The sequence below is a fragment of the Heterodontus francisci genome, chromosome 19, assembly GCF_036365525.1.
Source record: "Heterodontus francisci isolate sHetFra1 chromosome 19, sHetFra1.hap1, whole genome shotgun sequence".
In the NCBI taxonomy this organism is placed as follows: Eukaryota; Metazoa; Chordata; class Chondrichthyes; order Heterodontiformes; family Heterodontidae; genus Heterodontus; species Heterodontus francisci.
The window spans coordinates 51,098,236-51,115,387 of NC_090389.1; the positions used below are offsets into that span (position 1 = coordinate 51,098,236).

At 43.3% G+C, this 17,152-nt stretch overlaps 1 protein-coding gene across 1 annotated transcript in view; it reads right to left on the reverse strand.

Moving 5' to 3' along the window:
• The window catches only part of LOC137380054 (receptor-type tyrosine-protein phosphatase gamma-like), an 870,349-nt gene that overhangs the window by 335,146 nt on the left and 518,051 nt on the right, over nt 1-17,152 (reverse strand). The window contains exon 5 of the mRNA XM_068051600.1: nt 13,938-14,030. Within this exon, the coding sequence (XP_067907701.1) occupies nt 13,938-14,030 (93 nt within the window). The remainder of the gene's footprint in view (nt 1-13,937; nt 14,031-17,152) is intronic.

Genomic DNA, 17,152 nt, shown 5'->3' on the forward strand with positions numbered 1-17,152 from the left:
CTGAAAGACCTATGTGACGCCTGCTGTAGCTGAATTGTCTTGAATGTCAACCCATCACAGACTGTTCATCAACTTCGCCTGGAGAGACTTCGAGTGGCATCTGACTATACGACTCTGGGACACTTCACCCAACCAAAGAGTTTCCTACCAGAACGTGACAAACTGATTTATTTTATTATTCCTTCTATTTCTAAGAAATAGCTGTAAACCAAAATACGTTTTTCCCCGGTTAACCAGTTTTTTTGAATGTATGTGTGTGTACGCATGAGGGCTAGGGAGATAAGGAGTTTTCATACATATAGATTTATCTCATTAGTGGTTAAGACTTATTATTTTTTTCTAATAAATAGTGTTGTTGTTGTTTAAAGAAACCTGGTTGGTGTGCTTTATTCTGGGGGACAAATAGAGTTTTAATTGGCTATTTTTCGGTAGGTGGAAAAATTTATCGATATGCCGTGACCCATGGGGAAGTGGGACTGAATTAACAGTGCATTTCTCCCGCCTTGGTCGAAATACATGTGATTCAGTTCTCTTGTACAGTCAGTTAGCACATGTAAGCTGAAACAACAAGTCTCCATTAAAGCTCTGAATTCAACCTATATGCCTGCCCTTCAGCTTCAATTGTATTAATCTAGAAAGAGATAATACAATGTGGTGGCAGCGGTAGTGAGTCAACAGCATTGATCAGCAACTGAAAATGACAATTCAAGTCAGACGCCCTACCTGAAGTGTTGCGACCGGATCACAGCTCTCACATTGGGAGAGCAACAGTGTGAGTGGAGATTGAAGATGAATTGGGCGCACTCCCAGTTTTACTCTGAGCTAGCGGGACAAAGATTAATGGTATTTTCAGCTGCAGTGATCAGTGCAGCATCATGTTTTGGAATGGATTCCTTCCCACGTTGTTGCACTTGCATGCCATTAGCCGACACCAATGCCAGGGCCCCTCCCGCCTACAAGCTCGCAGGCCCCAGCTACAGCCAAGAGCACAGACGCATCCATGAAATGAGGAAATGGATGAGGTGGATCGAGGTGAAGACACTACAGGTGAACAGCTATTTCACATGATCACCTTAGGAGAACAGGTCTATTCCATTAACAAAATGGAAGCTTTTGCAACACTCAAGAGCGTCCATCCCAATAAGGTTGGATGGCATCAACTGAGAGTGATGACTGACACAGGTACAAGTGCCAACATGCTACCTTTCTGCATTTTCAAGGACATATAACACAAGGCATAGAAGTCTGTGGTCCAACCCACAAGCATGAAGTTTACGGCATACAATGGCTCGACAATTTAGTACCTAGGTTCCCTAGGCCGGGAATGCAGGTACAAAGAGTCTACATAATGGATGTGTCCAGACCAGCAGTAGCAGGGCTGCCAGTGTGCAACAAACTTAATATGGTCACTATCCATGAGCTGACCCAGTCAGAAGACCACAGCAGTTTGACACGTTTGGGAATTTCAACGGGGACGCAGTCCTACACATTAAAGAAGGTGCAATGCTGTCAATTAACCCGTTGCAAAAATACAGTGTGAATATTCAAGAAAAGTTGAAGATGCAACTGGATGGAATGGGAAAAACAAGGCATCATTCGACCAGGGCAACATCACACAAACTGGTGCAGTTCTATCACTACTGCAATAAAGAAGGACAGTTCAATTCAACTATGTTTAGACCCCTGGATGCGAAACAAAGCTTAACGAGATGTCCTCATAAGATACCAAGGCTAGAAGAGTTAAACCCAACATTTGCAGCAGCAAAACACTTTTTCAAATTAGATGCAAAAAACGGATATTGGTCCATTCACTTGTCAAGACAGTTGCAAGAGCTAACAACATTCAGAACTCCTTTCAGCAGGTACTGTTTCCGCCATCTACCATTTGAGCAGTTGGTCAGCCAGGACATATTTCAACAGCATATGCACTGGATAATGGAACGGGTCCTGGGCTGCTTATGTATTGCGGACAACATCGCCGTAGTAGGATGCACGGAAGAAGAGCATGACAGAAACCTGCACATGTTAATGGGAACCGCCAGACACTGAGGTTTGGTGTTCAACAGCAAAAAGTGCTCCATTAAGGAAGATCATATAAACATTTTCGGTGCCATTTACTTGAGTTCAGATATCCACCCATATCCTGGCAAGATTGAAGACATCCAGTCAATGCCGACACTGCAGGCCAAGGCCAACCTCCAAAGTTGTCTAGGTCTGTTCATTTCCTTGCTGCATACATACAGAGATTCTCAGAGAAGGCATCTCCATGAAGAGAATTGTTGAAGAAAGACAAGCTATTCCTATAGCAGGATGATCACCAACATTCAGTGTGTTGAAACAAGCACTGTCATCCGAGTCATGTCTTCAATATTATGACCTTTGGAAGGCAATAACATTAGAAGTGGACGCATCGCAGAAAGATTTCAGTGCATGTCTTCAAGACGGCAAGCCTGTCGCATTTGGTTCAAAGTCTGTTGCCAGCACAAGCAAATTACTCCAACATCGAACGAGAAGCTCTTGCTCTGGTCTCTGGTGATTATACCGGTAAGCTTTTAATTTAATCTAAATTAATCAAATATAAAATAATACTTGATCGATTCATTAGTATAACAACTAAAAATGAAAGTGGATTTTATAATTTATCATATATATAGAAATAGAGAGACCAGCTGGGACGGTATTGGCTCAAATTAGGAGCTGGGAAATTAAAAATATTCAATCGGAGTAGTGTAACAATAAGTGTTGTAATAAGAGCATAAGCACAGAGCAGGGCGAGAGGTATTGATTAAAAATGATAGTTTAAACAGTGTACTAATTAGATTGTTGAAAAAGGGAATAGACGGTTTTTTTTAAAATCATGGATGGGCAGGGGTGACCTGTTGCTTGCAATTCCTGTGCCATGTGGGAACTTCAGGACACTTCATGGACAACCACGTGTGCACAAAGTGTCTCCAGCTATTTCAGCTCGAGCTCAAGATTTCCAAATGTGAGGGGCAGCTGGAATCACTGCAGAGCATCAGGGAGCAAGAGAGATTCCTGGATCGTACATTCCAGGAGGTGGTCAGCCCACAGGCAGCAGGTGTTCAAGATAGTAGGTGGTTGGCCATCCAGAAGAGTAGGAAGAAGCAGGAAGTGCAGGAGTCTTTGGGGTATGTGCCACTCTCAAACCAGTACTCAGCTTTGGAGACCGCTGGGAGTGACAACACCTTGAAGGAGTACAGTCCAGGCCATGGCACCAATGGACATGAAACTGTACAGCAGGGAGCAGCATAGTGCAGAAATGCAGGTGTTATAGGTGATTCCATAGTCAGGGGGACAGATAGGAATTTCTGTAACCATTATCGTGAGACCCACATGGTGTGTTGCTTCCTCGGTGCCAGGGTAAATGACATCATGGACAGGATGCAGGATATTCTGCAGGGGAAAGGAGTGAGCCAGAAGTTGTGGTTTAAGTTGGTACCAAAGACATAGCAAGGACAGGTACCTACGGTCAGATTTCAGAAGCTAGTGAGGAAGTTAAAGAGTGGAAACTTGAAGGTAGTAATCTCTGGATTACTCCCAGTGCTAGTGAGAATAGATATCGGATGATAGGGAGGATAAATGGCCTGAAGCATGGTACAGGAGGGAGGGCTTCAGATTCTTGGGGCATTGCAACCAGTTCTGGGGCAGAAGACACCTATTCAAAAGGGACGGGTTGCACCTCAACAGCACTGGGACTAATGTCCTTGCGGGGAGATTCACGAGTGTGGTTGGGAGGGTTTAAACTAAATTGGCAGGGGAGTGGGCACCAGAATATAGAAGTAGAAAAGAGCAATAAGGTGCATAATGTGAGAGTGTTAGACAGTATTAGAGAAGGGAGTAGTTCCATATTAGATGGAAGCCAACCAAGAAGGACTACGAGGAATGCAAAGCCAGGATTACAATGCATGTGTGTAAATGCACAAAGTGTGGTGAATAAGGCAAGCACAAATTTGGGGCGGCACAGTGGCGCAGTGGTTAGCACCGCAGCCTCACAGCTCCAGCGACCAGGGTTCAATTCTGGGTACTGCCTGTGTGGAGTTTGCAAGTTCTCCCTGTGTCTGCGTGGGTTTTCTCCGGGTGCTCCGGTTTCCTCCCACAAGCCAAAAGACTTGCAGGTTGGTAGGTAAATTGGCCATTATAAATTGTCCCTAGTATAGGTAGGTGGTAGGGAAATATAGGGATAGGTGGGGATCTGGTAGGAATATGGGATTAGTGTAGGATAAGTATAAATGGGTGGTTGATGGTCGGCACAGACTCGGTGGGCTGAAGGGCCTGTTTCAGTGCTGTATCTCTAAACTAAACTAAACTAAAACTAAATAGCAGTGTGGGAATATGATGTAGTGGCAATAACAGAAACGTGGTTTAAAAATGGTGAGGACTGGACTCTTAATATACAAGGATATAAAGTGTTCAGAAAAGACAGGAGGAGGGAAAAAGGGAAGTGGGGTGGTAGTACTGATTAGGGAAGATATTGCAGTGTTGGAAAGGGAGGATGTCCTTGATGGGGCAAGGACTGAATCTATTTGGTTAGAGTTGAGAAGCAAAAAGGTATGATCACATTACTAAGGGTACTCTATAGGCCTCCTAACAATGAGACAGAGATAGAGGAGCAAAACTGCAGGGAAATCTCAGAGATGTGCAAGAGCCAGAATGGTGATATTGGTGGATTTTAATGACCCAAATATCGATTGGGATAATTTTAGAGTAAAGGGTAAGGAGGGGGAGCAATTTCTGAAATATGTTCAGGAGAACTTCCTTGATCAGTATATTCTCAGCCCAACGAGAAAGGAGGCATTGCTGGATCTGGTGCTGGAACATGAGTTGGGCCAAGTGGACCAAATGTCTGTTGGGGAGCACTTGGGTAATATCATAAGGTTGAGACCAGTAACGCAGAAAAGCAAGGAACAAAGTAAGGCAGAACATCTAGATTGGAGGAGAGCTAATTTCAACACGATGAGAAGGGATCTAGCCAGAGTAGAATGGAACCAAAGACTGACAGGGAGAGCCGTATCAGAACAATGGGTTATCTTTAACAAAGAGATGCTTCAGGTACAGGTTAGAATCATTCCCACAAAGGTGAAAGGTAAGGGAACTAAAATCAGGGCTCCTTGGATGATGAGGGAGATAGAGATTATGAACAAACAGAAAAAGAACGTGTATGATGCATGTCAGGTAAATTCTTCAAGTGAGAACCAGGTCTTATAGTTGAGAGGGGAGGTGAAGGGGAAAATAAGACTGGCAAAGAGAGAATATGAGAATAGAATGGCAATTAACATAAATGGGAACCCAAATATCTTCTACCAGCATGTAAATAGTAAGTAAGTGGTAAGTGGGGCCTATTAGGGACAAAGATGGTAAAGTATGCTTAGAGGCACAGGGCAAGGTTAGAATACTAAATAAGTACTTTGTATCAGTGTTCACTAAGGAAGTGGAATCTGACAAAATATCAGTAGACATGGAGAGGGTAGAGGCAATGGATAGGGTAAAAGTTGAGGGGGGAAGGTACTAAAGGAAGGCTGGCTCTGCTTAGGGCAGATAAGTCACCTGGTCCAGATGGCTTCATCCCAGGTTGGGGACGGAGATAGCAGAGGGCTTGCAGTAATCTTCCAATTTTTGCTGGATATGGGGGAAGTGCCAGAGGATTGGAAAATGGCAAATGTGATACCCTTATTCAAGAAAGTCTGTAAGGACAGTCCTAGCAATTACAGGCCAGTTAGTTTATCAGTGGTGGGTAAGGTTTTAGAAATAATAATCAGGGGGAAAAAATCAGCACACACTTGGAGAGGTTTGAGTTAATTAAGGATAGCCAATGTGGATTTGTAAAAGGCAGATCATGCTTGAATAATCTAATCAATTTTTTTGATGAATTAACAGAGAAGGGAATGTGGTGAATGTTGTTTATATGGATTTTAAGAAAGCATTTGATAAGGTACCACATAAAAGGCTGGTTAATAAAATTCAGGCTCATGGAACAAGAGGGTCAGTATCCAATTGGATAAAAAAAATTGGCTTAAGAACAGAAAACAGCGAGTGGTGGTAAATGGTTGTTTTTCAGACTGGAGGATGGTAGACAGTGGGGTTCTCCAAGGGTCAATGCTGGGACCACTGCTTTTTTTGATATATATATAAATGAACTGGATCTTGGAATACAGAGTAGAATCTCAAAATTTGCCAATGACATCAAACTTGGAGGTGTGGCAAACAGCGAGGATGATATGAACCACCTGCAACAGGACATAGATAGGCTAGCAGAAGGGGAATACAACTGACAATTGAAATTTAATACTGACATGTGCGAGGTGATGCATTTTGGCAGAAGGAATAGGGTGAGACAATATATACTTTATGGCACAGTTCTAAAGAGTGTGCAGCAACAGAAGGACCTGGGGGTGCATGTGTACAATCTTTAAAGGTGGCAGGGCATATTGAGAGAGTGGTTCGTGAAGCATATGGGACCTTGGGCTTCATAAATAGAGGCATCGAGTACAAAAGCAGGGAAGTTATACTGAACCTTTATAACGCTCTGGTTAAGCCCCAAATGGAGTACTGCATTCAGTTCTGATCACCACACTTTAGGAAGGACGTGAGGGTCCTTGAAAGCATGCAGAGGAGATTTACCAGAATGGTTTCAGGCTGAATGGGGGATTTTAGTTACAAGGTTAGGTTGGAAAAGCTGGGGTAGTTCTCCTTAGAACAAAGGAGATTGAGGGGAGATTTAACTGAGATTATGGCAGGCATAGGTAAATTAGACAAAGAAAAACTGTTCCCATTAACTAATATTATCAGGACTAGGGGACACAGATTGAAGGTTTTGGGCAAGAGATGCAGGGGTAATATGAGGAAAAACCTTTATATGCAGCAGGTTGTAATGACCTGGAACTCGCTGCCCACAAGGGTGATGGAAGCAGAGACAATCAATGGCTCGCTTGAAGGAAATAAAATGCAGGGCTACGGAGATCGAGCAGGGCATTGGGACTGACCAGATAGCTCCATGGAGAGCTGGCATGGATTTGATGTTTCGAAAGGCCTCCTCCTGTGCCACAGATTCTATGATTCTATGACTCAAAGATCAGTCATGATTGTATCAAATGGTGGAGCAAGCTTCAAATGCTGAACAGCCTACTGTTCTTATTCGTTATGTTCTTATATACTTATAGCTCCTGGCATTGATCTCCAAGGCCATCTGCTTCCACTGCCTTTTGACCATGTGTCTGGGTGGCCTCCTACACCCCTGAAGATACGGGCCATCTCCTCCTCTCCACCTCCTTTCACCAAGACCTCGAAGTGCAGCATCCAAAAACCCTGGAGCCCACTCTCTCCCATGCTGCGTCATTCCTCACACTTTCCCTGGAGAGATTTAGTTTCTGCACAACTCCCAGCACCTGCTCCAGCCTCAATCCCTTTAAGAGATGCAGGCTAGTTTTAAGCAGTGGTGCTAGGAGGTTACGATTTTGGTGCCCCTGTTGATGCATGCAGCCGATCAACAGTGTGGTTAGTGCTGACTGCACACAGAAATCATTATAAAAAGAAAGCAGCACAAAGTTGGTGTGCTGCGTGCATTTCAATGAGGCATGGGTCAATTGCACATCGTGATCTCTGCACCCGTTTGTGGGGACTATCTAATTTTCCCCCACCCAATCTCTCTTTAGGAATAGGTTGTCCACATATAATAGTGAACCAGTTCTGTTGTTATGACAGTCCAATAGCTGTATGGTCACTTTTGCTGATGCTGAAAAAACCTACTGACTCCTAAAACTATATTGATAATACTTTTTCCCACCCAGTTTCCTTTAAGGACACCTTTGCCTTCTCCCACTTTCTCCATCTCCAATGCATCTGCTCTGATCCTACCACTTTCCACATTAGAGTTTCTAAAATGGCTACCTTTTACATCAGCTGAGGACTCTCACCTCCACCCCCACAATGGTTGATAAGATTCTGATTAAGTGCATCCCATTTTCTGTGTTTTGTTCCTCACCCGTTCTTCTCCCTCTCAGAAATGTGATAGGTACCCCTTGTCCTTACTTTCCATCCTAATAGCCTCCACATTCAACAGATCATTCACCACCATTTCTGCAGACTCCAACATGTTTCCACTACTACATACATGTGCCCTCCACTCCTCTCAGCATTCTAAAGGGATCAATCCCTTCCTAATACCCTGGTTTATTCTTGCATCACCACTACCACCTTCTCCCTTTCCTCCAGCATGTTTCCATGCAGCATAGGGCAGGGGTGCCAGTGTTTCCAGGGCTGGGGGAGGGGAGCCAGTTGGTGCTGAAGGTTGACACCTTCTTCCCTCACCACCCCCACCCCACCTGTCATCAGAAACTGTGCTGGTGGAATGGTGTGCATCTCTGTGTGTTTATCCTAATAAGGACAGCATTGTTGTTTACTGTGGAGTTCGCGGCTGTAGCAGATGCTACGATTCCCATAAAAAACTGAGGAAGTAAAGCGCCGGCTGGCTGGTTGGAATCAGAGTGCAGAACTATTTGAACATAGTCCTGAGGAGAAACTGGAGGGTTTACTTCAATGAAAGGTGTGACATGAGAAGCAACTAACATCTTTTAGCTGAGGATAAATAAAGTGGCAGTATGTTGCTGGACCTGGGGATTTGTATGACACTATTTGGAGCCTACAATGCTGCACCACCGATCCACATGTTGATATGTTTACATTTTTATGTTTGTGTCTGGCACATGGTTTCCTCAGAACCAATCAATTCAGCAAATCTCTCAGCAGTAATTTGCTCTCTACAGGTAAACTCTCCAGGAAAGTAAGAATTGGAGCCAAATTCCTACAGCCCCTTAAGTAGCATTCCCACTAAGTATCGGCTTTTAAAACCTCTGAACAGCAATTACACTTTGAATAAAGTCACCAAGCATTTACTTAACAATTAGAATTTTCAGTCTTAAAGGGAAACACCTCTTTAGCAAAATATATTATATATTCCATTTTTCTTATAAAACATCTCAACATCACACTTACTGTAAGCAATACTACAGGAAATCTGCTCGTACTATGTTAAAATTGGCACATGCAGTACAAAGCAATACGTCAACATTAAAAGAGTAAGACACTTAAAATGTGAGTGTTTCTCACCCGCAGCTGAAAATTAACAAGCACATTTCTATTTCGCTTGAGCTTCAATTTATTTAATAAGATAAGTCTTTGCCAAACTTTTCATGCATTCCACAATCATTTTAAAAAGTATGTCAACTAGCTTGCAGTGAGCAACTCCGAGAGATCTGCGAATAAAGTTACTTGCTAGTCTGACATGCTATATGAGGAAAACAAGATACAATATAATTCAGAAGGTATTGGACTGGATTTTGCAGTTGCAATGACGGTGAAACTGACAGCGTTTGGCGTCACTACAACTGTGAAACTGACAGCAACCTCTGGCATCCGCACATGCACAGTTAAATGTGGAAATCCAGTAGTTGCTATCAGTGATTCTCTGCTCCTCCAGGGGGTGTGCTGTTGGAGTCCCTGCAATCTTCTAGAAATCACTGAACTGATGAGAACTTCCTCTTTTACACTGTAGTATCCTTGTTTAAACCCCCAGAAAAAGTTACGCCTTGGTGATGAGGTGTAATTTGGTTTTTAATGGCATACTAAGTCATAACTACTGCTGAACCAACCTCTCTGGCCCTGGAAAACTAATTTTATATTTATGTAATGTCAAATTTTTCCATTACAATAAAATTGCAAACCTATTTAACTTAATAAACATTTTTTTTTGAAAAGTTTATGATATTTCAACTTGTAATAAGTTTGTTCAGATCATTATTTCACTCTCTGTAAACTATATAAAAATATGAAGAATAATCAGTGCATTTTACTTCCTGTTTGCTGCCTGTGAGACTTCTTCAATTTGGTTGGCAGTTTATCCTGCTTGGTAACATCACTATGGACTCTTTGACTTGGCGCCAGATTCAAATTAACATCAGCAAAGATGAAATCCACGCCAGAGATTTATTTGTGGATAGCTTTCTTTAACATCAATGGTGAGCACCGTCACATCACCGCTGACTGCAAAATCTGGGCCAATATTCTGGTGCAAAGGTGTGTCAGTTAAGGTCACAAAGCCAGACAGCTGTTGTGTAAACACTGGGCGAAGTCAAGAGTTTGACTGTACTTCAGATTGCTGGTCACAAATCTGATATGCTTCCTTCCTTTTTTAAAAGTGTGCTTGCAAAAGTCAAAGGTTACCAACATTCTGCACTAATATTAATGGTGAGACTGCCAATCAGGCAGTTAAAGGCTTCTTTGAGAGGCCGAGTGTGGGTGCCCCTGCTCCTCCTGGCCCACAAAAGAATGCTGAAAGAGCTCCCCACTCGGTTCAGCTGCCAGGAATCCCACAACTCTGGCCTCCCCCCCTACTTTAAGTTGTGGTGCCAATGAGGTAATCAGGCCCCGGCTTTGGTATGTTGATTAGATCCCAGCCTGCCTTTTGTGGTAGCCTAACCCATGGCCTGATTCCTATATTTTAATATTTAAAGGGGCAGGAATAGGATCAGGTTGCCTGATATTTTAGTTGCCCCCATCCTGCTGATTAAAATCAAGATCTCTGGCTCTACTGTTGCTTTGCAGTTATTTTTGAAGTGTACCAGAGATTTAAGCATGACACCTGAGAAGTGTTACATGGAAAATGTGTGCTTGACATTGAGATTTCTGTCTTCACTGCCTGGTTGGTCATCTGGTGGAATGCATTGTCCACTCTTTATAAAACATGCAGCATCTTTATTCCATTAATTTCAACAGAATAAAATTTGGGCAGATTCTGCATTGGATAGGTAATCAATTCTGCCAGATTAGCACCCAGGCTGTGGAAACAAAAACCTGCTCCACTGTTTTCAGAATACACGAGCAAATCTCAGATGATGCTATTCACAGGTTGGAGTCCTGGGAGGGAGGGTGTTGAGGAGAGAGAGAGAGAGAGTGAGAGAGAGAGAGTGAGAAAGGGAGGGAGAGTGTGAGAGAGAGACAGAGTTGGGCCCCATCGCTGAGCGATGTGGAGGGGGGGGTGGCGGGGGGGGGGGGGGGGGGGGGGGGATTTGCACCATGAAGCCTCGCCACCACCAGGAAGATAGGACCTGGCAATCCCAGGGTCGGGCACTGCTGGTGCGACCTTCCGGCCACGGAGCCCAATGTCGGGAGCTGAACAAAATTCAGCACTTTGTGTGTATGTGTTAGGAACTTGACGTATACATATGGCAGGGCTGAGAAAGGAGGGCAGATTTTGGTGTGGAATTATAATGATCCTTACTTATATTTTCCCTCTAACTAAAGCTCAAGTCTGGAACTGGGAAGTTAAATCAAGACTGGATGAAGCGAGCAAATTATAAGAATTTACAAAGCAGGAAAAGGATATGATAAAGACAAAGAAAGAAAGGGGATTCAAAGGTTAACATAAAATGAGAGGGACGAATGTAGAAAGTTTGTTACCACCAGATAGTGAGTGTGAGAGAAACAAAAAGGCTTACAGATTTGTACATACCAAATGATTAGCATAAACAGAAAGGGAAATAAATAATATAGAATTAGGTTATAGATCAACCATGATGGAAAGGGCTCAAGACAGCTAAATGGCCTACATATGTTCTTAAATTCCTATAAGGAAGTAAGGGAAGATCAGACTTCCAAATAAAGTGAGAATGACTCAAATGCAAATAAAGAAAGCACAATGGACAGTGTCTCAGTGGTATTATCTGGAGCCGGGGTGGGTGGGGGGGGGGGGAAGTGGAAGAAAAACAGATGGATTAAGTCAAGCAGAGAGGCAGGTTTTTTTGGAGAGAGATGCTTCTTTTTCCCCATGAACAATTCCAAAGACAATGAACTAGCATTAGCAAAATAAACTATAAGCAAAATCCTTCTAAAAAATAGGATATTCAGACCATTGGCTCTAGACTTTGCTTTGAAGTTGAATATTCTGTTGTTTTACAGCATTATTAGATCATTTGTGCATCAGTATCAAAACAATACATCTGTACAACTTCACTCTAAGGGAAATACAAGAGCATTCATTGATTGGGATTTATGAGCTTCATGTCCCATCAGTGTATGTTATACTGCTGACGAGAGCAGATAAGAGAATAAGAAATAGGCAATTAACAGAGGAACTCACCTAACTTGAAGTGAAAGAAAACAAACATAGGCATTGAGCTACAGCTAATCTGGAAGTACAGCAAAACAATATTATTGCAAAACCATCCAATATCACTAAAGTTGTAGTACTATAAGTTGTAATACTGGAAGTTGGACCAAACCTGGCTGTCATACTGAAACTCTGGCCCTAACAACGACAATGTTAGTCTAGCAGCAGTTGGAAAAAGCAATTAAGGGGAAGGATTTTGGGTGGGGACCAAATGGGGGTCACAGAACTGCACTGTGTGGGAAACAATCGCCCAGCAGTGACTTTCCCTGAATTGGACAATTAGTGGCAGAGGGCAAGCTCTCCAGCTTAGAAAGAGCAGCAGCCTGCCTTTTCAGGTAATAGAGAGAAAGGACACCTCCATCTTCAGGCGCTCCCTCCAACGTATTAAAATTTTAAATTAAAGAATGGAATCAGCATCCAGGCCAGCACTGTGGAGGGGGAGCCCCTCCCCAGGGCTGCCTATGGCTGCAGCTGTGGCTAGGCAGGCAATGAGCGCCTCAAAAGCTTGGAGCACTGCCACTCTGGTCTGTCGCTGGGAGTCCGCCCCCAGGCAGCTGGCCCAGTCCCCAATGCCTTGGGGGGTGGGGGGGGCCCACAAGCAGAGTGGAAAATTTCAGTTGGCCTCTGACAATATGCCTTTAACAATCCTTAATGGCTACCTGCTGCTTGCCAGCAGGTAGACCTGCCAACCGGAGCCCCCACCCCGCCCAAGAAAGTGGCCCAGAGGAGGGATGATGCCAGCAAACTGGCATACCAACCAGCAGTACAAATTTTCGTGCCTGCCCATCTCCATACTCGCCCCAATCGGGAGCGAGGGGAGGTGAGCACGGAAGCGGGCAGGTGCAAAAATTCACACAGCCAGTTGGCATGCCTGTTTGCCAGGACCATCCTGCCCCTGGGCCATTTTCCTGGAGGCTGTATGGGGGTCGGTAGGGCTACCTGCCAAAAGTGGCAAGTAGCCAATTAAGGGGGTTAAATGGCCACTAAAGGCCTATTGTCAGATTGGAATTTGAGGCCCTCCCTGCCTGCCTGCCTGGTCACAGCTTCGGGTGCAGGCTGCCTGTGGAGGGACTCCCCCTCCACAATGCTGGCCTGGCTGCTGAGGACATTTTTTAATTTAAAGGTTTAAAAAGCTTTGGGAGCCTGCCTGCCATCCTAAATTGGACTTTGAGCCCACCTACTAGCTACTAATTGGCCAATTCAGGGAAAATCACTCCGGGTGACTACTCCCCACACAGTGCAGGGTTGTGACCCCAATTTGACCCTGATGTCGGGGTCCCAACCCAAAATCCAAAATCCTGCCCAATGTTATGGTCTGTAGTTCAGGTTTGAAAATGCAATTCCTCAGGTTACAGGCAGATTGCTTTCATTTAATATGCTTCAGATCAGGGGAAACATGGATGACAGGGCTTTTCAAAAGTCTAGCTCCAAGTTTAAGGGACTTGTTCTGCAGATTACTTACATTAGAACTGATCCTTTGGCTTGCCTGTACCTGGAACACCACTGCAATAACATTCCCATTCCTCTCTCATACTGAGATCCCTTCTGAGAATGACTGCAGATTCTGTTCCAATTTGTGCTAAAATGCAAGAGCCAACATTTTTCATACTTATGATCTGTACCAGCTATCAAACATTTTATTCAATTCTACATTATAAGTGGAGTTTGAAATGGAGTTTCAGATGTGACAGCATGGGGCTCTGTGGACAAGAAAGCTTTGCACAGTAATGCAATAAAAGCATACAACTTATCTTACCTGAAGGAATATAGCCATTGCTCCTCTAACTCCATTTCTTCTAGATGCCAACTCAACGTCATCATTGCCAGGACTTGAAAGATAAATCTGCATCTGTTTTTTAAAAAGTGTGTAGAGGGGGGGGGGAAAGCAAAATATTAGTACAAAATTTTTATATTTATTTTCTGTACTTTTCTATCTATATGTAAATCGGACCTGCAATAGTTAATATAATCAACATGAAGCAATTAAAAACCATGTAACCCTTCATTAAAGCTTTCATTAATCAGTGAAAATTGCATTAGTTAAATCACACATAATCAGCAACAATGTCCTAGTACAACATCCAAAATCCCAGCAGAATACCTCACACATGCGAATGAAGAACACTGTATAAAAATGACCTTTTGTAAAATGATACAATTAAGAAGATAATTTTATTGCAATAATTAGAGGTGTTCAGTAAATTACTCCATATAAAAACATCTTTTGATGGTACTAACTCAAAATTAATCAGAGAGAGCACAACTGCAGCAGTATCAAACCACAGTCGCTATTTAAAAACTCAATATTACACATTCTGGTTGTGATTTGCAGCTCAATCTGTTTTACATCATCCAATAACAGAGAAGTACCTGTACATCAGTGAAAACTTCTCAATTTTCAAACTTTAATGGCAACCGTAACGCGTGAAAAACATAATTAATTAACTGATCTAGGTAAATTGTGTTGTCTAAAACAAAATTGTCTTCCCATGTTCATTCAAAAGTGCCCTTTCATTTTTCTTCACTGCCATTGTGATGTGTTGCTCAATAATCATGGTCAGCCACCCAGTCATACAATCATGTTTCAGGAAATCATCCGTGACATTATATAATTTTCAATACTTGGTAGAGTATGACATAAGTACTCTATGTCGAGAGGTTTGAGATTTTTCATATATATTTACTTTTTAACTCGGAAACCAGGCGGGGGAAGCAGTTAAAATGGAGCTGAAGATTTACACACTTCTTTCCCACCCCGATCCGACCGACTGCAATTTTAAATTGGAGGTCGCATCCAATAATATGTTTCTCTTCAGCGTACTTGTCCAATTTTTCCTTCACAATTTCTGAACTACTTTAGTTCTAATAACAAACACGCATTTCTGTGATATTTCCTTTCATCTCACCTGAATCTATGACCCGATTATAAATCTGAATGCATTTTGGCAGGTGGGTTGCGGGGTGAGTTTGAAACACATCTGCTGCCCCAGGAAACAGGTATAGGCCGCAAAATGTGGCTCCTTAGCATTTGCTATTTTGGTGCAATGAATGCCATTTTGCTTCCGAAATAGCACTCCTGGTGCATGCACACAGATCTGATGAGGAAGGCCATTTTGGTGAGGGCGTTAGCATGCATGCAGGGAGCATGCAGAGTAGGCATATTCTGACGTCAATAACATGTAATGCTGATTTGACACCAGCACTGCCATTTTGGAGCTCAATGCTCCAGCTAATGACCTCGCTGAACATGTACCCAGCAGGAAGGACCCCCCAGCAGTACTATTTAAAGGGATCATCAACTACTTTCAGGTTGGTTGCTGGTTGATTTCTACTGTCTATTGCTGCAATTGAAGAAGTATTTGGTGGGTTCTAGAGTTCTGTAAAGAGAATGGTGTGGCAAGTACTGAAGGGCTTTGTCCTGACTTCAAGAATTCTTCAGAAACCACTTGCTTCAGATATGGGTGCAGTAGTATGCATTCCCCTTGGATTGCATCATGACAGTATGAGCAGAGTGCATACAGAGCGGGACAAGTTGCTGAAACAGGGAGGGGGAGGTAAAAGGCACTCAACAGGAGGCCATATCTGGCCATCCTACAAGAATCTCAGTGAGCAACAGTGTCAAATGTCTGCTCTTCACTAAAAATGTTCTCACTGAGATCTGCCACTTACTGAAACTACAACCTCAGAGCAGGGCAAGGGGCATTGCCAATGGCTGTGGAGGTAACTGCAACCATGTATTCTAATGTGTAAGGCTCTTTTCAGGCTGGAGCAGGTGATATTTGCAACATCTCGCAGTTTGCCATCCACTGTTGGGAAATCACTGAGGCTCTGTATTCAAAAAGAGATAAACACATTTCATTCTTTCTTGCAGGTGGAGTAATCACACAGCTTCACAAAGATTGTGGGCTTCCCAAGGTGCAAGGTGCCATCGACTGCATATACATTGCTTTTGCGGGTGCTGCATGTCAAGTCTGAGTTGTATCCCAACCAAAAAGAATTCCACTCCTTCAGCATTCAGCTGCTGTACAACCATCCACTGCGTATCATTCAGGTCAATGCCTGGTTATCCTGGCAGTGGTTATGATGTTTCATTGTGTGGCAGTCTGCTCTGCCATCTGAATTGTGCCACTTTGACAAACCAGAAGGTGGCTACTGGGTGGTGAGGACTATGCACTGACCACATGACTCATGACTCCACTGGGTAAATCATGCATAGATGTGCAGCATACAACGAAAGCTCTGCTACCTCAAGAAATGCAATAGAGCAGACCATTGGGGTACTTAACGCTTCCGCTGCCTGGACCGCTCTGGAGAAGTCCTGCAGTACTTGGCAAAGTACTTGTCAAGTATTGCGTTGATCTACTGCATGCTGCACAACCTCACTATCATGAGGGCACAGCCCTTGCCACCAGCTTTACAATGACCAACTGAGGACGCGGTGGGGAGCAGGAAGAGGAGAAGGGAGAGGAGAAGGGAGAGGAAGAGAGGAGGCAACCAACACAGCTTCTTTCTGGCCAGGCTGTCCATTATCGATTCATCCATCTGTAATACCAGTAAACAAAATCCTAATTCTCCATTCGCCAATTGTCCCACACCTTACCTTCCCTCTGTCACTAACCATTATAGCGCTACTTGGCAACAATGTTAAAATATAAGGTTCTCGCAGGGAGGACACCATTATTAATAAGTACTTCCATTTTAAGATTACCATACTAGTTTACAGAAGAATAGGTCATGTACAATCTATCATGTCCAGTCCTTGACATACCACTCAACTTCTTGAGGGCATTCAGCAATCGTCAAAATAGAAGTATCTACAAAGATCACTACGAGAGATGCAGTCAAGGAACTTAATCCAAAAGTCACCTGAACAATATCATCGATGTCATCTGAATTTTTTTCCATTTAAACATGAGCACTTTATTGCATTATTTAGTGTTGCTTTCACAAACTGCCAAGGCCAAGTCTTAA